The sequence below is a fragment of the Ictidomys tridecemlineatus genome, unplaced genomic scaffold (assembly GCF_052094955.1).
Source record: "Ictidomys tridecemlineatus isolate mIctTri1 unplaced genomic scaffold, mIctTri1.hap1 Scaffold_749, whole genome shotgun sequence".
NCBI classification, from domain to species: Eukaryota; Metazoa; Chordata; class Mammalia; order Rodentia; family Sciuridae; genus Ictidomys; species Ictidomys tridecemlineatus.
Window position 1 is genome coordinate 22,328 of NW_027525451.1, and position 26,931 is coordinate 49,258.

At 39.6% G+C, this 26,931-nt stretch overlaps 1 protein-coding gene across 1 annotated transcript in view; it reads right to left on the reverse strand.

Moving 5' to 3' along the window:
* Positions 1-1,116: 1,116 nt before the first annotated feature.
* LOC144374555 (chromodomain-helicase-DNA-binding protein 1-like) overlaps positions 1,117-26,931 on the reverse strand; it is a 46,732-nt gene continuing 20,917 nt past the window's right edge. The window contains 10 exon segments of the mRNA XM_078037319.1: positions 1,117-1,477; positions 4,848-5,001; positions 5,788-5,902; positions 9,555-9,665; positions 10,946-11,019; positions 12,950-13,046; positions 14,338-14,430; positions 15,012-15,167; positions 17,772-17,934; positions 20,215-20,296. Of these exon segments, the coding sequence (XP_077893445.1) occupies positions 1,259-1,477; positions 4,848-5,001; positions 5,788-5,902; positions 9,555-9,665; positions 10,946-11,019; positions 12,950-13,046; positions 14,338-14,430; positions 15,012-15,167; positions 17,772-17,934; positions 20,215-20,296 (1,264 nt within the window). The 3' untranslated portion in view covers positions 1,117-1,258.

Below are 26,931 nucleotides of genomic sequence, written 5' to 3' on the forward strand. Positions count from 1 at the left end.
AATGCTAAGTTAGCCAATCCCAAAAAACCAAATGCTGAATGTTTTCTTTGATATAAGGAGGCTGATTTATAGTGGGATAGAGAGTGGGAGATGGGAGGAACAACAAGCTCTAGATAGGGCAGAGGGGTTGGAGGGGAAGGGAGGAGGCATGAGGTTATTAATGATGGTGGAATGTGATAATTATTATCCAAAGTACAGGTATGAATACAGGAACTGGGTGTGAATATACTGTGTATACAATCAGAGATATGAAAAATTGTGCTCTATATGTATAAGAATTATAATGCTTTCTGCTGTCATATATGAATAAAAATGTTTTAAAAGGTCCGTAAAACCCTCTCACACCAGCCCATACTGACTCCCTCTTGCTGATACAGGAGAACAGTCATTTTAAAAATAATCACGAGAAACAAAAAAAAACCCTTTCAAGTCTGAAATTCAAATATTTCAGAACAGAAAATGGACAAAAAGATAAATATTGGGGCTAGGGTTGTAGTTCAGTGGCAGAGTGCTTACTCAGCATGTGTGAGGCACTGGGCTTGATCCTTAGCCACCACATTAAAAAAATAAAATAAGGGCATGCTGTCTATCTACAACTAAATTATATATATATATTTATATATGAGAGAGAGAGAGAGAGAGAGGGAGAGAAGGGGGAGACACCAAATTTGAGAAAAAAGAAAAAGGAAGACAAAATGATCTCCTACACCTCATGGGTCTTTTTTTTTTAATATGTATTTTTTTAGTTGAAGTTGGACACAATGCCTTTATTTTTATTTTTGTTTTTATGTGGTGCTGAGGATTGAACCCAGGCCCTTGCACGTGCGAGGTGAGTGCTCTACCGCTGAGCCACCACCCCAGCCCCCCACCTCATGGGTCTTAAACGACCTAAAGCACATGACATAGTCAGTACTGTTGATGAACACAATAAATGTCCATAAATATCAGTTGCAATTTAAAAAACATTCTACTATTGAGAAGAGGAATCACTGTGCAAAGCACCATCATAAAGATAGGAGGTTTACCAAATAAACTCCAGAGAAATGTCTGCGTCAAGGGAGAAAAGGTTCAAATTTAATCCTTGAGACTGACAGGACCATAAACATTAATACCATCACTTGGATTCAAAGTCCAGCTTCAAGGGAACAAGGATTACTCTGGCAGTTCTTGGACCAGGAAGCCTTAAGAATGTCATCAGATGACTACAGGGCTGGGTAGGAAAGAAAGGTCCCAGACTTCCCGTGGGGACGCATCTCACTCACACCCTACCTTGAGGTGATGGAGTCACTGGCTCACCTAACCCCAACTCACTTCCTTCCTCCTGCTCTCTGATCCCTCCTCCAGCTGCAGGCAGGGCATCAGAGGCCCACTGGCTATTCTCTGTCTCTCCCAGGATGGACTCCAGGTCTCCCTCCTCCAGGGTGCTCCCCTCAGAGGACAGCAGTTTATCCAAGCCAAATTTCAGTATGTCACTCAACTTGAATGAAGAAAACGAGAGACCCAGTTAGTTCTCATGAAAACACAGATGAGGATGTGTGACTTGCTAAGTGTCTAAATGATACCAGGTAATTCTTTCCCTGATGGACTTTCTTCTCTTCCATCACAAATGACACCTGCCAGGCTGTTTTGAAGTTGGATGAGGAATAAGCAGAGAGGTGATAAATGATGATCAGAGATGTTGACTTTGACAATTATTTACAATACCAAAAAAAATTTGGGCCTCCAATTTTTTTGAGGAGTGGGGGCAGATAAAATGATTCCAGCATCTTCTATAGCACTTCTCACCAGCATTTTTTACAGGCACTTCCAGCAGTCCTGAGAGAACTCAGAGAACCTGTTGGCTACCTTCTTACCTCTCCCACTGCCAAACTCTTATAAAGAGAAGGTGCCACTGAATACCTCATCTCACCATGAGCTGCCACCTGTCCTTGCCAAGCCGCTTTGATACTACAGTGGTTTATGAGACCCACTTTGGCAAAACCATAACCACCCTGATCACCAGACCCAAAAGCCCTTTCTCAATTTCAGTCTCCCTGGATAATCCTGCGGCACTCCCCATCCTGCCCTCTTGCTCCCCCTAGGGGATATACTCAGCCTACTTCCTATGGCTACAGGAACCAGAATCTTAGATAATGCTACTTGCAACTCTCCACCTCCCTAAGTACTATCTCTTAGGAATTCTGAACCAATTGGGATCCACATCATGGGACTTCATTTTCATTTTGCCCTTTTAGATTTGGTTAATTATCTCTAGATTGCCTATTCTGTAACTTGGAAACTTTAGCTTGAAAATACCTGAGATGAAAACTATGACAAAAACTAAGCAAAACCATACCTGTTATATTTATATTTAACTTTGGTGTACATATATATAACCAAGCCAAATGGCTTTGGCATTTAGTACCCAAAACAGAAGAAAGCCAAGTATTTATGATGAGGCTCAGTCCATACTGGGACCCTTCCCTCTTCCACTCCTTGGACTATGTCTCCTGGCTTCCCTCGCTACTGCTCACTCACAACATGTCTTTAAGGAACTACCCATTTTTTAAATGAAAACCACTTTATTATAGTAACTAAGAGCATGTAGTTGGAAGTTAAAGAGTGCTCGGATTAGAGTCATGAATCTGATGTTTGGAAAATTTCTTAAGATGGAGGTAAAGACAACGTCTATCTCATTTTTTTGTTATTCTTCTTCTAAAACAACTGGAAAAAGTGCACGACACACAATGCTTAGCACACAGTACGCATTCAATAAGTGTTCACCGCATCTTTATCTGTTCTCTGTTTCTGTTGTGTTCTCCTTCTAAAACAAGGAACCTGCTTTCCTTTTTCAGGACTTCACTGCTCTATACTGCTTAGATTTATCAAACCAGAACCACGTCTTTTACTATTAGATTCTTTTAATAACTTAAAAAAATGTCCTGCTGTATTTTGAGACAAGGCAGTGAGTTATCACCCTTGTTCCTGGCAACCATAAATAACTCACAGTCTGGTGGGGAGGAAAGAATCAAGACAGAACCAGAGTGTGATTTCTTGCCATGGCTTGGGCAGGAAGTCCCACCGAGGTCCTCTCCACCAGCCCATAGTTTGTACTGGCCCCAGGATCTGGTCCCATGGCAGAGTTTGTGCCTGTGCATTTCACAATGATGTGCTAGCAGCTAATGCCACAGGGAAACCCCTGACTGAATGCCTGGAGCTCCCTCCACTGGGGAAGCATCTCCTCTAACTCCTGACGCCTGTGCCTTCACAACAGCCCATGATGAGCTCCTCTCCCAAGGTCCTGTAAAGAAGTATATTTAGACACCTACAGTGTACACGCACCTCTCTCTCAAGCTTTCACCTTCCATTTGAAATTGCCTCTTCAATAGTGTGAAAATAAAATGCACAGCCTGCCCGGCCACCATGACAGATGAGCATGCAGAAGACTCAAAACACAAAAGGCCAAAGACTCCAGTTACTCTCTAAGATAAACTAAAGTCAAGCAAACAAACAAAACCTAGGGTTCTTCTTTCGGGTTCTAGTACCCCCAAATCTGTGACCCTTTCCTGCAGGTGAGTGACTCCCTAACAAAAACAGCGCCTTCCCTGTCTGCAATGCTGATGTGTAAAGATACAGATGTGAGAAAACTGCCATTTTTAAACTCATGCTTGGGCTAGTTGTAAATTTGATGATTCTGCTTGTAATACTGTGTAATTTTTTCCCTTTCATATACGTCTTGAATTTTTTGTTTGATAAGCTGATCCTTTTAAAGCCTGGTTTTTCTTGCAAATTTTTCTAATTCCTTTCTTTTCTGAGTCTCCCTCTAACAATAATGTATATTGATTTTTACTACAAATTCTGTTGACTAAAGCCTACATTATCTTCATCTTTCTAATTTCTATCCCTATCTTCCTACTTTCTACTCTCATCTTTCAGGCTTAAAGGCTTAAAGCCATCTTGGAACTTGCTCTCTCTCTCACTGCCTGCCTCAAAACAATAGCCAACTCCTGTCATTTCTCTGCAGTTTCCTACAGCAGACTTTCCCACAGCTACTACCTTTTCTCAGACATTTTTTACTCTCTTCATGCTTGAATCATACTAGATACTAGGGGTTGATCTCTCTGCATCTAATCCCTCAGAAGGACTTGGGGTATATTATAATATAGGTTCAATTTTATCTCAAAGGCTGCTGCTAAGGAATAACTCTAAACCTCCTACCAAAAGAGAGCTCTCTAGGATATTCTAAGACAGCATTTGACTCCCATCTAATTTTTCCTTCTTCAACAAATTAACTCTAGTGCTTTCATCCCTATATCCTATGGCATAATTTTGAATTCCTAATCTTGTTCACTCATCTCTGAGTATGGAATGAGTACTGTAAGTCACTACTCAAAGCGTCTGGGATTAAAGAGGAGCTATGGAACTAATCATCACTGATTTAAAAATAAGGAAGAAAACATTTTTTTCTTCCTTTTTTTTAACTTAAACAAATTCTCTCTGAGGTAACTCGTGGCACACTCATCTTTAGAAGCCATAAAGAGATTAGATTCTTGATGTTCAGTTACATGCTCAAAGTCATACATCCAATAAGGGATAAGATGTGAATTTCAATCCAAGTTAGATGGTTCAAAGTTCATTCTCTTTATTCTATTTTCTCTGCCTTTAAATGCCACCCTCATTTTTAGCTTGTATGGCACCTTGCATGTAGTTAGGTACTGAGAGGGTAAGAATTAGGCCAATGAAAAAAATGTGTAATTTGCAACAATGGGTGGTTAATGCTTTTATTTTATTCTCATCTTTTATTTGCATTCTCATCCAAAGATAGTACTGGTTATAAATCATGAGACTCTAAAAAGAACACATTTTACCTGGAGGTCAGGATCAGCCAAAGGTTTCTGGGCTCCCAGAGTAAAATGGTCTCTTTTTATGATTGTGTTGGTGAGCTGCAGTTTGGAGGCTGCTTTCCTATAAACTATTTCTTCCACAGTGTCTCGGCCAATCAGCTGGATCACTTTTACAGCCCTGTACGGGAGTCAAATGAGAGCAGTGTTAGAAGTCTGCAAAGCTGGGGAAAAAAGCATGCCAGGAAAATACACCCAAAAGGAAGCAAAACCAAATGACACATTCAGGGAACAATGAAAAGGACACTGCTCATTGGGACCTGAGCATTTGTTAGAGAAATCTGGCCTCAACTTCTGTCTGAACTTTTCCCCAAAAGAGGAAGAGGAAGGAAGATGAAGTGACCATTATTGGGCCTTCATCCGTAGCCAGGATAACCCCTGGCAGGCATGTTACCTCAAGTCAAAGGGTAGCTGAACACAACTTTGTTTCCTCTTTGTGATACTGGGAACCCAACCTAGGAGAGCTTTACCATGAAGTTATAATCCTAGCCTTAAAAAAAAGTTTTGAGACAGGGTTTAGGTAAGTTGCAAGGTTGGCTTTAAACTTGATCTTCCTGCTTGAGTCTCCCATGCTGATAATGATTACAGGCATGTGCACCCACTGGCTTTAACTTCATTTTTAAACTGAATTAGGATCTAACGTGAGAAACATGAACTAAATAAATTCTAAGTTTCTTCTAATCATTTTGGAATTTAACTGTTCTTTTCAACAAAGTGAGTCTGAACTGATCATGGGACCACTGATCCCCCAACATGATTCTACAAGCCAGCAGCACAACAGGGTTCAAACCCAGTGGACTCTAACTCCAACGTGGCACTGTTGTCAGGACTACATGGTCCACCTTCCTCCCCAATCCACAGCTGCAAGCCAACAGAGCAGAAAGGTGCCAATGACTAACTCACTCACTTGTTCTGGCCAATTCGGTGAGCTCTGGCAGCTGCCCACAAGTCATTTTGAGGATTAAAATCACTGTCAGAAAAAATAACAGTATCTGCTGCTTTTAAGTTCATGCCAACTCCACCTGAAAACCATACAAAAAAGGAGCATGATCAGCAACACACAAATAAGGAACTAGAAAACACACAAGGCAGGACTGGGTCCTACTGAAAATCTGAAATCAGTCCAACTGACTGGTTTCATCCTTCAAACTGAAATTTCTGCCCCAAACTTCAGGTTTTGACCACCCTACAGTGGTCAAAAGTGCTACCTCACCTTTCATTGCGTGAACTGGGAAAATTTAATTATCAAATATAATTTGAATGAGAAGTAAGAGAAGTAAGCAGAAGAAAAGGATGCTTAAGTTAATTGCATGAAGACATTTAATATTTGTTTGAAAACCTTGATTGGATTTTGCTTCAAACAGTCTGTGAATAAGGACACAAGTTCTTTCAGAAAACAGCTACAAAAATAAGAGGTCTGGGGGCTGCAGTTGTAGCTCAGTGATAAAACACAAGTGATAGAACACGTGAGGCACTGGGTTCCTTCCTCATCACCACATAAAAATAAATAAAATAAAGGTATCATCTGTTATGGTTTAGATGTGGTGTCCTCCAAAAGCTCGCATGTGACACAATGCAAGAAGGTTTGGAGGAGAAATGACTGGGATATAGCTTTAACCTAATCAGTGAATGAATTGCTAATGGGATTAACTGAGTGGTAACTGGGGCAGGTGGGTGTGGCTGGAAAAAGGGGTTCAGCAGGCAAATGGATAAGGGGTATATATTTTGTATCTGGACAGTGGAGTCTCTCTCTCTCTGCTTTCTGATCATGATGTGAGCTGCTACCCTCAGTCACACTCTCCAGCCATGATGCTGCCTCCCCTGGAGCTCCAAGGAATGGAGTCGGCCTTCTATGGACTAAGACCTCTGAAACCATGAACCCTCCAATAAACATTCCTCCTCCACAGTTGGTTCTGGTCACAGAGGTGAAAAAGCTGACTAAAACAGTGCCCATCTACAACTAAAAATGTATCTTAAAACAACGAGAGGTCTGCAGTGGGCAGTAAGAAACACACATGACCACACTTGCAGCTTCAACAAGGTAGGAAGACCTGACACTAGCTATGATTAGAGCAGATGATACCTGCCTCTGAGTGGAGAAAACCTGAGAGTGTCTTCCTGTACTGGTTTCCACACTGATCAAAGAAGATGTCGTAAAATCAGTTCAAGACAAGAACACTCAATGCAACAACTCTCTGGTCTTTCTCCAATGGTGCAGGAAAAGGCCAAAAGAGCACTTTGGGTTCAGGAATTTAGAGTACTAAGAAGCAAACCACAGGCTTCTCTTTGATAAATGTGGAAACTGTACAGAACACACTCTAGCCAGGGTCGTTGGAGCTCATTGCTAAAACAGGCCTAAAAGGGCTTGTTCCAAGAACTGAATGAAGGGTTCCTTTCTACAGGACTACTAACTCCTGGCTGGATGTAAGACAAGCCAGGCAGGAACGTTCTCATTGAAGTCTTCCTATAAAATCAAAGTTGGAATAAAGAAATACTAATGACTGAATACGGAGAAAGGCTAAGTTATACCCAATAATAAGAGCTACACTTCTATTTTACTACTGCCAAGCACTTTACATGTGTTGACTCTTTTAACCCTCACAACAACCCTGTGTCCTTGCTAGCACTATTCTCATTTTGCAGATGCTGAAATGGAAACAGCTACATTAAGGGATTTATTTGAAGTTGCACCACTAGAAGATAAAACAGTCAGGATTCCATCCCATATTCCAGAATCTGAGGTCATTACTCCTGGGACAGAGACAGGGTCTCACAGTGTTGCCCAGGCCGGCCTTGAACTCCTGGGCTCAAGCCAGCCTCCTGAGTAGCTGGAACTGTAGGCATGCACTAATGTGCCAGGCTCCAGAACCTTTTTGTCCACTGTATGCTAATTATCAAGGCAGTCATATCATTTGAAAATGTGTTTGTGTTCCATAAGAATTATCTTTCTTGGGCTGGGGATGTGGCTCAAGCGGTAGCATGCTCGCCTGGCATGTGTGTGGCTCGGGTTCGATACTCAGCACCACATACAAAGATGTTGTGCTCGCCGAAAACTAAAAAAAATAAATAATTCTCACTCTCTCTCTCTCTAAAAAAATAATAATAATAATAATAAAGTTGCTTTGTCATCACTAAAAAAGTTAAAAAAAATTATCTTTCTCTTGAGTTAATAGTGGCTAGTGCAGCCCTTCCTCACCAAAGATATTTTAAGCTGCATTTAGTTGTTTGGGACATATTCCTAAGCTATCGCTGCCATCTGCCGGCAATATGTGGTAACAACCCCGTGGAAAGCTGGAAGGAAACATTAAATGAAAACGCGGCACAGGTATAGCTACAACACGATGGCACGTATGACAGTTAGTGCGTGAAAAAGGCTAATGTCCAGGACTGCTTCAGCTTCTAGATAATCTACTCTGAGGCCTCCAAGGAGATTAACTAATTTTAGATGTTTCAAACATTATTTGCTCTCTAAATATGAAAAATAAAATCTTAAAACGCGGGGCTGGGGATGTGGCTCAAGCGGTAGCGTGCTCGCCTGGCATGCGTGTGGCCTGGGTTCGATCCTCAGCACCACATACAAACAACGATGTTGTATCTGCCGATAACTAAAAAATAAATATTAAAAAAATTCTCTCTCTTCCTCTAAAAAAAAAAATCTTAAACACATAAATGGAATTCCTCTCCCAACACTGACCATGCCTTTGACCACATCCTTTGAGCTTCCCCAAAGAATAATCATGAGACAATGGGACTGAGTGACAGGGTGTGGTATATGACCTGGGAAGAGACTGGACCAAAGGAATCTGATTGTATCTTATTATTGGCTTTAAGACACACACTAGAGAAATGATCTCCTGATACTCAAGGGTCATATCTAACACTTCTTTTATAGACCCATATAGTACAAAGCACTTACTAAGTGCTTTCTACATAAGGATGACCTTTCATTCCATAAAGACATTAATCTCTTTATCATCAAGGACACAATTCCTGTTTGTGTTCCTATATCTATTCCATCAGGATTACCATCAAAAAAATAAGATCATGAAACCCAGACTATGAATTCAAAATTAATTTAGGGTTTTTTGATTCAGAATGTAAGAAAAATTCCATTTCCCCAAACCGATTTCAAATTATTTAATACTATGTGAAAGCAACTGGCAAAACCACAAGTGTCATTTATTTATGATTAAGTCATATGGACAATACCATAATAATTATAAATAGCTGTCAGTTTCACTCTAGTCATATTTTAAACAAATCTTTATTAAACTTTATAACACTCTTTCAGAGGTACTCCTGGAGGAAGGGAAACTAGAAAAGAGATTATCTTATTTTCCAAATTCATGGCTAGAAAGGAGAATGAATGAATGTGAATAAAACTTTCCCCCAAATTAAAAACAAAACAAAACAGGATGTTCCTGGTCAGTGGTCTAAGTGGATTAGAATTACTTTCCAACAGGCCCAGGTTTCAGCCTCCCTTCTCACGATCACAGCTTCACAGGTTGAACAGAAAAGAGCTCCACACCGAGAAGTCCAGTACTAGGCTACATAAGTGCTTCGATTCTCTCTTTTTTCAATACTCCTTGGTAAGAACCTCTCCTTTCAGAGAATTAGGGGAAAATGTACCAGTGGTGGGATGACTGTCTGCTTCCTCAACACCCATAGGCTTACCTGCCCTGGTGCTCAGGAGAAAAACAAAGATGGGCTGCTGTCCAAAGCTTTTGATGGCCACGTGTCTCTCTTCGCCTCTCACAGAACCGTCCACACGCTCATAGCTGTAGCCTTTACGTAGAGAAGACAACAACCACACACAGGTCCTTACTCTTTGCAAGGACTCTTAGGAAATAAAATAATCGAGTCATCCCTAAGCCAATGCCTATTTGTCCTTTCCACACCCAAGCCTGCCCTACTTTCAATAAAGCCCAAAGGAAAAATCTCAATTGTTTTATAACTTGATCTTGTTTCTTATTTTATGTGGTACTGAGGATTCAAACCATTGTCTCTCACATGCCAGGTAAGGGCTCTACCACTGAGCCACAACCCCAGTCTGAAAGATCTAAATTTAGGGGAACAATTCATCACTTCAGTCAAGAGCTTTGTAACGTTGTGAACAACCAATAAAAAAAAAAAAAAATTCATCACTTCACCAAAAAAATCACCATAACACACTATCCTGGGTTTTAAAACCACAGGCAGCCAAAGTCTTTGGCATTTGCATAGGTAATATTTGGTTTTGACTCTTCCCAGGCCACTCTAAATATCCACACACTGGCAGTTGGTGACTACTGAGACACAATCCTGACTTAGGCAAGCAGTAAGACAAGCGCTTGGGAGCCTACCTGATGACCCAGCACCTGCTTTTTAGTGAAGCTCTAGGGCTCTCCACTTGTCACCACGCATCAGGTCAGGAAGGGGAATTATAATCTCAATTCATGTTTTGGTACTCGAGATTCCTCAATGTGCCAGTAGCTGAAGTGTCCAGTTACTGCAGTACTTGGGGGGCATCAAGTAGATCTGAGAGACCACTCCCAACTAAACTTTAAAACAGTTATTTCTGCGGCTGATACTCTCCCACAGGCTCAAAAATCAACCCCTGTTCAAGCTTTGTCCCATTATCCCACATCAATTTTATTATATATTAAGCAGAGTTCTCAAGTAACTGCCTACATCCCCTATTGTCACAGAAATAACTGCTCTCACCCTCCCTCTGCTTGATTTGTGGGATCTCCATACTATCTATCTTCCCTTTCTTACTAATCCTGCATAAGTACACAACTGCTGAGCTGTCGAGAGACACTGCAAGTGTTTGTCGCTGAAACTCGACTCACACATTTTTGAAGCCACTCAGCATTTTCACAATGTCTGCTCCATACCCATCACCTACATCACCTGGTGAGAATGTGGGTGTTACTTCTGCCCATGCGTCTCTACCCTGCTGTTGATCTTGCTTCACACACCACTGTCCCCTCTCCTCAGCCTTTTCACCTTCTTTAACTTTTTCCTCGGTAACCTTCCCACACCCCTTATGACTCTCAGATGATGTAGTGGCCAAGGGGAGTCACCTTTGCAGTCCATATAGTCCTGGAGAATATCCAACATCTGGGTCATCTGAGAGAAGAGTAAGACGCAATGACCCCTGGCAAGAAGAAGAAAAGGAGAAACTGCCAACTCTAGTAGTGTTTACGGGGAGTGACCCTCAGGCAACATGACCAAAGGGGATAACTTTACACATAAGGGAAATGCTAAAGTAGAAATATCAATGTCCTGTAACTTTCTCAGAAACTCTGAATACTTTATACAAGAAGACAAAGTGCCTCCACATGTAGCTGCATCCCTCAGAGCAGTCCCAGGGCACCTGTCAATTCACCAGGGAGTGTGGAAGCCCTGTCGTAACCAAGGATCCTCTTTCCGGAATATCACTTCACTCAATGAAGACAGAAGTTTCATTTCAATAGTAAAATAAATATACATGTGAAGAGTAAAGGCAAGGTACAAATGTGTGTGCACCCACTCCCCAAGATCCTGAAGAGCTATGGAAGGCTATCTACTGCTATTCCCACTTGGCGGTACAAGTCATTACCATCTAGAAAAGTCGAAAAGCATCATGTTAGAGAAGCAATCCCCCATGGTACACAAGAAACTTACATATAGAGTGTGAATAAAGGAAAGGATAATTCAAAATAATGTAGAAGAAACAAAATCAGGGTGACAGCCCTTATCATCAGACATTGTTTTAAATTTGCCTGAACAAACAAGGACAATGCTGTCAAAAAAATTTTTTTTCTAAGAAAACGAACTTACCTTAATGTTGCCAGGAGAGTAAGACCAAGAGTTAGGGAGAACATCGGCCAGGCTCTAGCCGCATATTTTTGGAAAAAGCACTGAGTTTGAAGGTGAGTACCTGGATTCTTATCTCTCTCTGCCACTTACTACCTATATGACATTGGGCGTGACCTTTCGAGGTCATGAAAAACTTGGATGGAAGGTATCTATAGGTTCTTCTCCATCTCTAACACACACACTTATGGTAGATACGTCAAAGGCCATAAAATACAGTAAGACATGTAATTATGATTATTAACAATTTTTCATATTTACGTTTTAGTCATAGTTGAACACAATACCTTTATCTATTTTATTCTTTTAATTTCTTTAGTTGTAGATGGACATAATAACTTTGTTTTATTTATTTATATTTTTGTACATGGTGCTGAAGATCGAATCTCCTGCCTCACGCATGTGAGGCGAGTGCTTAGTCACTGAGCTATTTATTTATCTTTGTGTGGTGCTGAGGATTGGACCCAGGGCCTCATATGTGCTATCTAGGCAAGCACTCGACCACTGAGCCACAACTCCAGCCCCAGGACATGCAATTATTTAATTTGCAAAAGACTGGGCAATTTTGACAAATCTGAAGTTTTAAGTTAGTTCAGGCCACACCTGGGGCAATCATCCTAAAGGCACAATTCTGAAATTCTTGAGTCTCTTGTCTTTTCCTAGACTCCCCCTTTCCTGTGGTGATGAAGATGTACATGCTGGATACCAGGCTGCTGAACACTAACCAAATGTCATCTTCTGATACCCAACTTGCATTTCAGGGAAAGAGTATTCCCCAACTACGCCTTGAGTTTAAATCAAATTCCAAAGATTAACAAGAACCAATGTTTACTCAACCTTTATTATGTGTCAGTTCAATTCAAGGAACCAGCAGGCAATTTTAAAAGAAATGCTCAATGTTGACTCATCCTTGTGGATGCAACCAACATAGCTGGACAGATGAGGTGAACATACATTGATCAACAAGGTAGCAGAGTAAGGTAGGGCTTGCCAAGTCCTGGACTGGGATCCTAAATGCTGAAGGAATTCAGGAAAGAAAGGATCAAAGTGGAGGAGTGGGGTTGGATGAGATAGAATGGGGTGGGTGTACAGTTGCAGAGAAAGTAGGCCCTGAATTCCAGGCTTCTAAAAAAGGGAACTTGAATCAGTCTCAAGAATCAGTAAGTTCTTCATTACTCAGGTTTGAACTAGTCACTCCCCAAGAGCAGTACATGTCAACCTATTCCTACCTGGAATTCAGGAATGCCAGCAGCTTATCCAGCAGGTGAAGTTTCCCACTAGCCTCAATCAGGTGGTCTCCAACTTCAAAAGGCTCTGGCTCCACACCTGGAAAGCAGAGAGCCCAATCCTAATTGTGTGCCCTGAGTCAGGGCAAAATTCTTAAGTAGAAAACCCAATAGGTAGGCAACAGAGAGAGCCCAAGCTCTTTCTAATGCAGTAGGCCCTTCAGTCTCACCTATTCGAGGCATTTTCTAATTATTTGCTTAATATCAGCTGCAGAGCCTGGCACATCCAAAAAGTCTAATAAATATTTATCTAAGAAACAAACTCACTCTTTAGGAAACTGAGGGAAAGGAAGATGCCAGAGATCAAGAAGATCCACAAAGGAAATTCTAAGGCTCTCACTCTAGATAAGAAATCAAGAAATAGGCTTAGGTGTGTATAAAAGTGATTCTCAAGGTACAGGCGGCAGTCAGAATATTCTGGAAGATGTCCTTCAAAATCTATGTTCCTAATGGCCCTTCTCCCTTAAAAAAAAAGTTCTAATGTGCACTTGATTAAAGTTCTGTTAAACTTTTAAACAGCTCCTAATGGTACTTGGCAGACTCCTTAAAACAAGTACAGCAGACTTTTTGCAATCTTTCTACACTAAGGAATTCCAGGGCCAGCCATCAGAGTGCATCCAAAAACCCCAATGGGAATGAAAATGAAACACTACACATAAATTTGTGGCAACAAGAGCAGTGCTTAGAGGGACATGTACAGAAGTCACTAGGATGAAAGGAGAGAGCAAAGGACACAGAGCAGGAGCATGCAGACAGGAAGAAAGGCAGGAAAAACTGCTACCCCAGAAGCTGAGTGAAGAGCATCCCAAGGAGGAAGCCATCTGCTGTGTCAAGGGATCTGAGAGTTTAACGAAACGTGAACTGACAATGCCTGGGCATCACAGAGAACACAGAGAACTGGGCGTAGTGACCGAGAGGGCTCAAGACAAAAGGAAATCCAATCCTAAAGAAGGGTCAGATGAATCGCCATTATGACCCATTCTGTAAAGCTGCCAGTTTTCCTCTCCACAACTGTCACTATCATGAAAGAAAGAAAAGCTCCCTGCCCTCCAAAAAATCTTAGAAACATTTCTAGATTGCAGAAAAGTAGAGTCCAGGCAAATGCAATGGATCCTGCATTAAGAGAGAAAAAGGAAAGCAGCTTAAGGAATATTACGGGACATGTGAAGAAATCTTCAGTATGAATAACACGAGATATCATTAATATACAGAAAATGAGAAGAAGCAGAGTAGACACATGAATGCAGCAGTTCTGTTGAAGACTCTGGCTATGATTTTGGTTACAGAACTACTAATGAAAAATAATGGGGGGAAACAGGACACTGGCTCACCATCAAACAAATACGGGTGATCCACGCACTTTCGAAGCTGGGATAAGATATTCTGAAGTTTAATTTTCCTTGCCATCTCATTTTCAAATGCATCTGAAATTTTGAAGATAGAGAGGAAAAGGGACTAACAAATCAAAACACAAACAAAACACAAACATAACCTTTCTCATTTCATAGTATTTCCCTCAAGTTTATACTACCCTCCCAAATGGCAATCAATTGCACTGAGAATTAAAATCATATCCATATGGGATTTTCTTACTCCTCACTTTGTTTTGAGAAGGAAGTCTACAAGGTGAACTTAGCAGTGCTTTGTTAAAACAATTGTAAACTTCTAAAATTTCTTCTTTAACTGCTATTGTGGTTTTAAGATGGGAGAAAAAAAAGCAAATAGAGGATAAAAATCATGAGTAGACACTTAAAAGTGTTTGCTATATTGCAGGCATAAGAAAAACCATGCAAGAGGAAAAAGAGAAATTCCATCATGCAACAACCAAGTCTGAGCTACACTTAACACTGCTATTGTTCCACATCAGGTGATTGGCATATCATTCAGAATACAAAATCCTACCTTATATTCTTGCTACACAAAGTGAGTGTAATCATAAATATTTCCCTGCACAAAAATCACATCCCCATTTAGTTTCTTAATGGACCAAGTGTCCTCTGAATACCTAGGTCTTTCATCAAAATAGCCTTGTAGTATTTTTTCTGCAATGCTGACATGCCATGGTATATCACTACTTCTGTCTTTTTGGGAAGTTCTTTAGCTACCACTGCTTTCACTCTCCTCAGCAGAAACGGCTGCAAGAGGTTGTGAAGTTCACTTGCTGTGGAAGGAAACAACATAAAAGAGTGTGGTACAAAAATACAGCAGAGGCGCCGAACTACTAGAGAACATGGAGCAACTCATTTTCCTCATTTTCATGCTAATTCTGCGTTCTAAGTCTGTACAGTAAGTTTTCAGTTACAGATGCTCCTGGACTTACAAAGGGATTACATTCCTATAAACCCATCACAAACTGAAAATATCTTAGATGTAAAAAGTGCCTTGAACGGACCTAACATACCAAACACCACAGCTCAGCCCACCCTACCTCAAATGTGCTCAGCACTTACATTAGTCCACTCAGCAAAAAAATCTAACCCAAGCCTCTTCTATGAAAAACTGTGAATACTTCATGTAATGTGCTGAATGCCTGTGACTAAACAACTGACAACACAGAGCACTGTGTGGTATCAGTTACTTACCCTCAGGGTCGCTGAGTCATTGGGGAGTGGTGCCTCGCTGCTGCCACCCCGCCTCACAGGAAAGTACCTTACAACCTATCCCAAGTCTGGGAAAAGACTGAAACTCATGCCTTCTTATGGCTGAAGAGCATCCCATCCTGTATCTACACCACATTTCCTTTTTATCTGCTAATGGACGCCTAGGTGAGCTCCACACTCTGGGTACTGTTAAGAGTGCTGCAATGAACACAGGAGCACAGACATCTCTTGACATGTCGATCCCCTTCTTCAACTATATGCCCAGTATGGGATTGCTGAATTGTACAGCAGTTCTATTTAGTTTTCTGAGGAAATGCCATCCTGGTTTTTACGATGGCCATACCATCTCCATTCCCGGGGTGTCTCAGAGTTCCACTTCCACCACAGCCTTGCCAGCGTTTGGTGTCTGTAATAACCATTCTAAGGGGGGGGGAGGTTTCCCATTATGTTCCTGATTTGCATTTCCCTGATGATTATATTGAACATTCTAATATAACTAACAATAATGCATTTTATATCTTAAACCAGTTAGAATCTAGAATTTTGAATATATTCAACATAAAGAAATGATAAAGGTTTTGCTATATGATATGCTAATGACCTAAGTGATCACTATGCAAAACATCAACAGGTATAAATATGTACCTCAAACATAGGTACAAATAGGTACACCAATAAAAATTTGAAATTCAAAGTACAGTTTCTATTGAATGTTGCTGCTTTTGTAAAGTGGTAAAGTCAAAAAATTATAAGCTGAACCACCATAATTAGAGGACCAATCATTTCTCCCTATCCTGGTTTCTTCCTATTCCTTCTGGACTTGTTACTGGCTTTTAATACCCAAACTACAACACTCAAAGAACTGGATTCTTCTTAGGAATAATCTCATTTTCAAGACACTGTTTTCCAGGGTATTCTTCATTCCATCTCACTGATCAGCATACAGCGTAGAAATGCAGGGTGAGCAATACTGTCTCCATGTTTATGACAGTTAAGTGAGGCTCAGAGAAATCAGACCACTTATCCATGGACACACAAGTGAATGTGAAAATGGCGAGCATTAAAAGTGGATTTTTAAAAACTTCTAATCCCTTGTTCTTTTACAGGCATCTTAGACTTCAAAAGCTACACTAAGTTGGAAGTATACATCATGTAGGAAAACCAGAAACAGAAAACAAAAATACAAGCAACCTGTTAAATGTGAAATTCAGATAAACAATTCATAGCTCTTCAGTACCAGTGTGTCCCTTGTCATTTGTAATTAGATGTCCCATATCTGACAACTCTAAACATGGGAGTAATCAATCAGAGCAGGTTTGCTAGTCATCTTTACCCTGTGGTTTGGGAATTTTTGCTCTAAGAACCCTCTGCAACTCATATTTAACCAGCACACACATAATCATTGGGAGGCCCCCTGCCATCTGTTTTGGACAATCATCCTAGGGTATTCAGATATTATGGGAATGTTCCACAAGGCAGAGTGGCAAAGGTATAAGAAAAAGCTACGGTTATACGAATGAAGGCTTCCCTTTTCCCTTCCACATCCCAATCATCTCGAACTTCTGGTTAAAAGAAAACAGCAGTGTTGTAGAATTCTTAACAGTAGTCTGGGTCTATAGCATGCACTTACTTTTCTCCACTGGCAAGTGGCATGGAAAGTTAACAAAGTCTATAATTTTTATAAATTACAAGTTGAAGCAGCATGGTAACATGAACTTGAGGCATGAGGATGGTAAGCTGAAGGCCAGCCTATGAAACTGAGCAAGACCCTGTCTCCATTTTTTTACAGAAGGACTGGGAATGTATCCCTGTGGTAGAGCACCCCTGGGTTCAATCTCCATACCACAAAGAGAAAAAAAATGAAAAAAAATTAGAAGTTGGTTTTTTAAAAAGCACACATATCAGTGGGTACTTTCTACTTTTTCCAAAAGTGAACGAATAAGCCCCACTGCAGAATCATGTAACAAACAAGTAAGAGCCATGGATAGCAAACAAGTGGATACCACATGAGGGACCATCATCTGCCTTATATCTGTGGTGGTTTTTCTCCCTGGAAGGCATTCTCCAGTTATTGATTCTCTTCCTTTTCAATCTACAACTCTTATGCATTAGGGAAGTTTCTGTGTCAAGATCTCTTGGGGATAATTTGCTAAATGGGAATTAACCTGATTTGGACTCTTTTTCAATATCCCAGTAACGTTCAACAAAATCCTCCATCTGTTCCTTGGAAAACAGGTCAGGTTCCACAAAACTGAGGAGAGAGTAGAGCTCTTGGAGGCTGTTCTGGATAGGAGTTCCAGTCAACAGGAGACTGAAGACCACCGAGAACTAGAATATGTAAATTAACACAATTAAAAATCTCTACCACTGGTAAGCAAAACCAAGTGACCCATCACAACATTTATTTGAACACAGAGGGACATGATATAACACAATGAACCAAGGCAAATGAAATCAGAAGGCTCAGGTTCAAGTTGTACACTCTATTTAATTGAGAAATAATACCTCTCCAGTTTCGACCATAAGGAGGGGATAATAATCTGTAAGAAGACACTCTTGTAAGCATGTGACATCGAGTTGTAAACTCTTGAGTATTACATGAGTATTCACTAGGGTTACTAAATGCAATCTATGTGAGGAGTCAAACTATGTTATGACCTACATGGGGGAATTAATGGGAGTATCTGAGTAAACACATTCATTCAAAGAGTTTAAGAAGCCAAAGTTATTTATAGCATCAGGCCTCTCTGCTACAAGCAAACAGCAAGATTTACACTGACACAATGTCTGTTCATAAACTTTGCAATATATCAGAGTCAAGATATCAAGATTTCTAGATGTTTCTGGATAGTAAGCCATGGACAGTCCAATATAAAAAGGGATTTTGTAAATTTTTGAGAAACAGGGCTGGGAATGTGGGTCACCAGCAGAACGCTTGCCTAGCATGCATGAAGCCCTGGGTCAAACCCCAGCATTTCCAAGAGAAAAAGGAAAAACATTGAGAAACAGACAGGAACACGGAGGATAAGAGACTAATGAAGGAAGAAAAACAGTAACAACAGATATCAGGCCAAGCAAGGTCAACCTCTGAGCTGACATTAACAAGAACTTACACCAGCAGAATTAAGTAATGTGGAAAAGTCACATCCTATGCATGTGTATTATTTTAAATATAGAGTACAAACTCTTGGGAAGGACATGTAATCAAGGGTCCCTAAAAAAAGGCAAAGAGGACAGCAGAGATAGAGGATGCCCTACCAGGCAGGAAATAACAATATTTGAAACTAATAAAAATGATGATATCTTCAGTAAAAACTCTAAACACTGCAACTTTTAGGCCAATAAATATTAAAATACATAATCCAGGTCTAAGATTTTCTTCTAAATGACCTCTAAATTTAAGTGATTTATTATAGGATGAGGACCAAATTTTGATTATCTCAGAAATTAACAAGTGTGGTCTCATGAATGAGCAAATTTTCAAGTCAACAAGGTACTTCACATTTCATTGGCTTCTCAGAAACAAGGGCAGCTCCAGGCCACAATGATCTTTCTCATCTACTTTGCTGAATGATACAAGAGATCAAGAGAAGGGAATGCAATCAAGTGTATCATACTAAAAATACAACAGACGAGAGACTGAAGGCAATATGTTGTAAGAAATTGGTCTCTTCATGACTCCACGTGAAAGGTAAGTTTCTAAATAGGTAAATTGGGGGAGGCATAAGGTATATCCAATGCATCTACAACTGCAGACAGGAGTATAAGATCTTTATTTGTAAAAAAAAAAAAGAGAGAGAAAAATTAAAAGCACTCAAAAGAGAGTTGAAACATCTCCAAAAATACAATGCATTTTATTGGGGTAGGGTCTGACTCATTTGATAACTAGATTTTAGTAAATGTTATCTTCTATATAAAAGAGAAAGGAATAGTAATTAGCCATATTAAATACTACTTTTGTCACTGCCCTCCAAAATAGGTTTATTTAGCTCTGCAGAAGTCTTAATACAGAAGTTTTAATTTATGAGATGGACATCATTATCCGAAGTACATGTATGAAGACACGAATGGTGTGACTCTACTTGTGTACAACCAGAGATATAAACAATTGTGCTCTATATGGGTAATGTGAATTGTAATGCATTCTGCTATCATATATTACAAATTAGAATAATAATAATAAAGTTTCAATTTAGTTGGCTCTGTATAGACTAAACTAAGTGGTTTTAAAGGGGAGTTAGAGGGGAGAAGGAACGGTGAACAGATGGGTATAGGATTTCTGAGCCAGGAAACTGCTCTGCATGATACTATAGGGTGGAAACATGCCATCACCTGTTTGTTCAAACTCACAGGACATGCAACAGCGAGTGAATCCAGCATTACGGACTCTGGTGACACTGCGGTGCCAATGTAGTTTCATTAGTTTTAACATCTCTCTTCAGGGAGAGGCTGAGATGGGGGAAGCTAGGCTTGTAAAGGGGCAGGGGATATATGGGAACTCTCTACCTTCTATTCAATTTTGTTGTAATCCTAACTTGCTCTAAAAAATAAAGTCTATTAAAAAAGGAAGGGGTGTGTGTAAAAACTAAGACTATCCTTTGAGTTTACCTCTGAGAGTGTCTTATGCAGCAGAGAGCTTTGGCTTTTCAATCTGTGGGCTTCATCCACAACAAGAACACTCTAGGAGAAGCTGTGAGAGAAAATCCAAACTTTCAGCTTCATGTAGCTCAAATATATTTCACAATCACATCTTACTATACAATTATGACTTGTTAGAAAAACTAACAGCCCACTCTGATAGAAGCATACCTGGCATCATGACCTTCCTATCTGGAAAGGTTACCATGTGCTTTGTTTTCCCCTCATATGAGAGAGCTCTATGCAGAAAGTAAGGAGCCAGAGACAGAAATGGAAGGATACATTTATCATATTGTACTCTGTAACAGACATTGTGCTTGTGGCTTTGTGTGTAATTTAATCCAAGGAATAAGACAAGTAACCATAATCGTGCCAACAAGGACACTAAAACTCTGAAAGGCTAGGTAACTAGGTAAAGATCATAAGAGCAGAGCAGAGATTCAAACCCATAAGAAAAATCAGGAGACAGTGATGTCACAGCAGCTAAAGGAGTAGGACTTTAAAATGGGAGAGTGGTGAACAGGATCACGGAGATGTCCAGGATGATGCAGCCACTGGACTTGTTAACGTGGAGGTCACTGGGGGCTGCTGCCACAGCAAGTTTATGGTATGGTATGTCACGAGAGCAATTTCTCAAGAAGTTTCAGTACTAGAATCATATTTTTAACAGATGCTACTGGTGGAAAGCTGTTTAAAAAATCCAAAATATGGAAAAAGATTGGATGATAGTCTAGATGCATTAACTTAAAATAACAAAAAATGAAAATAAACTATCTAATAATAGGTGACAAAATGATAAATGGTAGCTGCAAAATACAATAATGAAAAAGGTATAAATATTGAATATCCTTTTAAAAATGTGAAAATCATGCAAAAGATAATAAAGTGGGCGTTATAAGACTTTTAAGTTTTTAATTTTATTGGTAAACATTATGGAATCCCACTGCATTATTTTTGCACTTGTAAAACTAAGTGTGTCAAACAAAAAAGTGGGTAAGGAAGGACAATACCTGAAAAATTAAAACAAACGTCTGTGTAAAGGCTGGCCTATAAAAAGGAAGCCTTCCTTCCAAAACCACGACAGACACTACAGACAAACAGGAAGATAATCAGAAATGATGTTGAAAACTTGTACTCCAATAAAATAGAAAACCTCAAAGGCATTGACAAATTTCTAGAGTCATATGATTTGCCTAAATTCAATCAGGATGAAATACACAATTTAAACAGATCAATTTCAAATGACGATGGGATGGGGATGCAGCTCAAGTGGTAGCACGCTCGCCTGGCTTGCATGCGGCCTGGGTTCGATCCTCAGCACCACATACAAAGATGTTGTGTCCGTCGAGAACTAAAAAATAAATATTAAAATTCTCTTTCTTTCTTTCTCTCTTAAAAAAAAATTCAAATGACGGAATAGAAGATACTATCAGAAGTCTACCAACCAAGAAAAGCCAAGGACTGGATGGATAAACAGCCGAGTTCTACAAGACCTTTAAAGAAGAACTAATACCAATACGCTTAATTAATTTCAGGAAATAGAAAAAGAGGGAGCACTTCCAAACTCATTTTATGAGGCCAATATCACCCTGATTCCAAAACCAGGCAAAGACATATCAAAAAAAGAAAACTTCAGACCAGTATCTCTAATGAACAAGATACAAAAATTCTCATAAAGTTCTGGCAAATGGAATAGAAAAACATCAAAAAGATTGTGCACCATGATCAAGTGGAATTCATCCCAGGGATGCAAGGTTGGTTCAACAGAAATCAATAAATGTAAGTCATCACATCAATAGAATTAAAGATAAGAATCATGTAATCATCTCAATAGATGCAGAAAAAGCATATGACAAAATACAGCACTCCTTCATGTTCAAAACACTAGAAAAACTAAAGATAACAGGAACATATCTCAACATCATAAAGGCTCTCTACGCTAAGCCCCAGGCCAACATCATTCTAAATGAAGAAAAATTGAAGGCATTCCCTCTAAAAACTGGAACAAGACAGGGATGCCCTCTTTTACCACTTCTACTTAACACAGTACATGAAACACTGGCCACAACAATTAGACGAAAGGAATCAAAGGGATACATATAGGAAAAGAACTCAAATTGGCATTATTTGATGATGATACGATTCTACACCTAGAAGACCCTAAAAGTTCCACCAGATAACTTCTAGAACTAGTAAATAAATGAATGTAGCAGGATATAAAATCAACATCATAAGTCAAAAGCATTTCTGTATATCAGTGTCAAAGCCTCTGGAAAGAAATGAGAAAAACTATCTCGTTCACAATAACCTCAAAACAACAACAATAAAAATAAAACAAAAACAAAACCAAAAACAAAACAAAAACCCCAGAACACACACAAAAAACTTGGGAATCCACTTAAGGAAAGAGGTAAAAGATCTGTATAAAGAAAATTATAGAACCCTAAAGAAAGAAATCAAAGAAGGCCTTAGAAGATGGAAAGATCTACCTCGCTCTAGGTTAGGCAGAATTAATGTTTTATCAAAATGACCATACCACCAAAAGCAGTTTACAGATTTAATGCAATTCCAATCAAAATCCCAATGGCATTCCTCATAAAAACTGAAAAAGCAATCATGAAATTCATCTGCTAAGATAAGAGACCCAGAATAGCTAAAGCAATCCTTAGCAGGAAGAGTGAAGCAGGGGGCATCACTATACCAGACCTTAAACCATACTACAGAGCAATAGTAACAAAAACAGCATGGTATTGGCACCAAAACAGACTGGTAGACCAATGGTACAGAATAGAGGGCACAGAGACTAACCCACAAAATTGCAATTATCTTATATTAGACAAAGGTACCAAAAACACACACTGGAGAAAAGATAAACTCTTCAACAAATGGTGCTGGTAAAACTGAAAATCCACGTGCAAAATGAAATTAAACCCCTATCTCTCACCATGCACAAAACTCGAGTCAAAATGGATCAAGGACCTGGGAATAAAACCAGAGACCCTGCATCTAATAGAAGAAAAAGTAGGCCCTGATCTCCATCATGTGGGATTATCCCCCAACTTCCTTAATAAGACTCCTTTGGTGCCAGAATTAAAATCAAGAATCAATAAATGGGACAGATTCAAACTAAAAAGTTTCTTCTCAGCAAAAGAAACAATTTGTGAGAGTGTACATCTTGGGAGCAAATCTTTACCCCTCATATATCAGACAGAGCACTCATCTTTAGGGTATATAAAGAACTCAAAAAGCTAAACACTAAAATAAATAAATAAATAGATAGATAGATAGATAGATAGATAAATAAATAAATAACCAACCAACCAACCAACCAACCCTATCAATAAATGGGCCAAGGACCTGAACAGACACTTCTCAGAAGATGATATACAATCAGTCAACAAATATATGAAAAAAAAATGTTCATCAACGCTAGCAATTAGATACATAAAAATCAAAAGTACTCTTAAGATTTCATCTCACTCCAATCAGAATGGCAGCTATTATGGACACAAACAACAATAAGTGTTGGCGAGGATGTGGGAGAAAATACACTGCTGGTGGGACTGCAATTGGTGTAGCCAATATGGAAAGCAGTATGGAGATTCCTTGGAAAGCTGGGAATGGAACTACCATCTGACCCAGCTATCCCACACCTCGGTCTATACTCAAAGGACTTAAAAACAGCATACTACAGGAACACAGCCACATCAATGTTTATAGCAGCACAATTCACAATAGCTAAACTGTGGAGCCAACCTAGATGCCCTTCAGTAGATGAATGGATTGAAAACTGTGGCAAACATACACAATGAAATATTACTCAGCAATAAAAGAATAAAATCATGGCATTTGCAGGTAAATGGATGGAGTTGGAGAATAATGCTAAGTGAAGTTAACCAATCCCAAAAATCCAAATGCTGGATGTTTTCTTTGATATAAGGAGGCTGATTCTTAGTGGGGTAGGGAGGGAGAGCATTGGAGGAACAGACAAACTCTAGATAGGGCAGAGGGGTGGGAGGGGAAGGGAGGGGGCATGGGTTTAGAAGTGATGATAGAATGTGATGGACACTATTATCCTAAGTACATGTATGAAGACATGAATGGTGTGAATATACTGTGTATAAAACCAGAGATATGAAAACAACGTGCTCTATATATGTGATATGTATTGCAATGCATTCCGCTGTCATACATAAATAAAAAAACTAATACAAAGAAAGATAATTAACCCATAATGAATGTGTTGGTCAGCTTTCTGCTACTGTGACAAGTAGCTGAGATAATGAGTTTATAAAGTAAAAAGTTTTACTCTGGCTCACAATTTTGGAGGGTCAGTCCACCATCAGCTGGACCCCTTGCTGTTAAGCACACCATGGCAGAAGGGCATGGCAGAGCAAGCCAGCTATCTCAAGGCTGGGACAGAGAGAGCAAAGAAGAGGCTGGATCCCTGCTACCCATTACAAGGACACATCCTCAATGAATGACCAGAAGACATCCCATGAGGGCTCACCTTTCAAAGGTTCCACACACTCTCACCAGTTTCATGCTGGGGACCAAGACTTTAACATATGAGCCTTTGCGAGATATATAGGATCCAAACTATAGCAGTAAATCTCAATAAGTACTAGCTGTTAATAATATCATCTTCTTCCTCACTTTTACTCAACTCTTTTTTAAGCATCTCCCATTTTTCCCTCTTATTTAAACCATTTAATAAATATGTTTACACAGTTCTTGTGTCCCACAAGCACTGTAAGAGGAATTTTGGAGGGAAGGAATTAAATGTGGGAAATCTGATCACAGAGGCTCACAGTATAGGCGGTGGGCAGGTTAATAAATACACTGGCACTCTACCTACTGGTGAGCACATGCCACCCTTTTGCCTTTGTTTCTGTTTGTCTGCATCTGCTACAAGACTACACACCCCTGAAAGTCAAGGTCAATGTCTTAATCTTCTCTATCCCTATGGCCTCATCTGGACCATGATTCAATAAATATTTGCAGAAAAACAACAACAAAAAAGGAAGCCTTCCTCCTCAGAGGAAGAAAAAATGAGAAAATTGAGAGGAAGAGAGCCAGAGATAGACACTCAGCTAATGAGAGTGGAGTAGGAGAAGACTGAACTGGGGATCCAAAGAGAGGGCAGGAAGTCCAAGGAGAGAACTGGGCAGAATAAGCAGGGGATATATTTAGGATTATAAGGAGACAGGGTCCCCATGAGGTTGGATAGTAGTTATGACATAGGTGGTGAGCGTTCATAGTATAGTTCCACTCAAAACAGACTAGGTTTTATTCCTTTGGAAGGACTAGACACAGATATGTATATACACAAACATCTAAAAATGCTTATTTAACGCAAAAGGCTAAGTGAAGTGGATTTTGGTTCAATGAGTGAAAGTGGATTGAATCACTCATCAAAGGAAATTAAAGATTGTTTCCCGGAAACGAAAGTAGAGGGAATTCCAACACAAGAATGGAGAGTCCAACAAGGGAACTCCTGATCTTCTCGATCCAAGATTTTACAAGTCTACTGTCTGTTGTCCAAAAGATTTCAATATTTCATGGCGATAACATACAACTTTAAATGGCCTTCATAAACCTCTTGAGTGCAGATTTTATCACATTGCCTATTTTCAGAATGTAAAATATAGCAATGGAGAAATATAACATTAACAAACATACTAAAAGAAACAACTATGTTGTTGGGATTCTTGATATGAGTCAATATTATAAATGTCTCTTTATTACTAAGGCTCTTAAATCCACCCAGAAATGCATTCAGAACAGACTGAAATGTAAAAATGTGTTTCTACTGAATAAGGTGACATTTCAATGCTTCTACCTACTTAGAGACACTCTCTTAAAAACACGGTCCAGGGCCTGGGGCTGTGGCTCATCAGTAGAGCACTTGCCTAGCATGTGCGAGGCCCTCGTTTTGATCCTCAGCACTACATAAAACTAAATAAATAAAATAAAGGTATTGTGTCCAACTACAACTAAAAAAATAAACATTAAAAAAAAGAGGCCCAAAGCACCAAGTGCTGGGTTTGAATGTCTGCTCTGCCTTACTTGGATTCTTAATCTCTTAATTTCCTCATTTGTAAAATGAATAATAATCTCTGCCTACTAGGATTTTCATGAAACCAAAATGGGACAATTTACATAAAGTACCCAAGAACATTTATGTCCCAATCTTATTACCTTCTGAGACCTGCCAGATAGTACCATGTTTCATGGATATCTTTGTACTCCTCATCCCTCTATTGTACAGACCATGGGGCAGCTCTATAATTTACTTTCCTGGTTATTACCAGTAACTCTCCCTTTCCATGGAGAGACTTCAAAACAAGACAAGTTGGATATTAAGTAGCCAAGAAGAGCTGGGGGAAGGACTGAGTGGAAGAGCAGTTGGGAGGCTCTCAGCTCAATGCCCAGAACCATAAAATGAAATGACATGAAATAACGTGACACGACATAAAATGAAATAAAGTAAAAAGAAAGAAAAAGAGGGAACACATCATATGCTCATTTAAATGTAAATTAAGTAAAACAAAATACCGGAGGGAATCATAAAATCTTGGGCCCAGTCATCAAAGTAAGAGTAAAACAGAAACTCATTCACAACAATCTGGATGAGGAAAAAATATTTAAAATATTGATAAGGCCCTTTGAGAACAAAACCTTCTG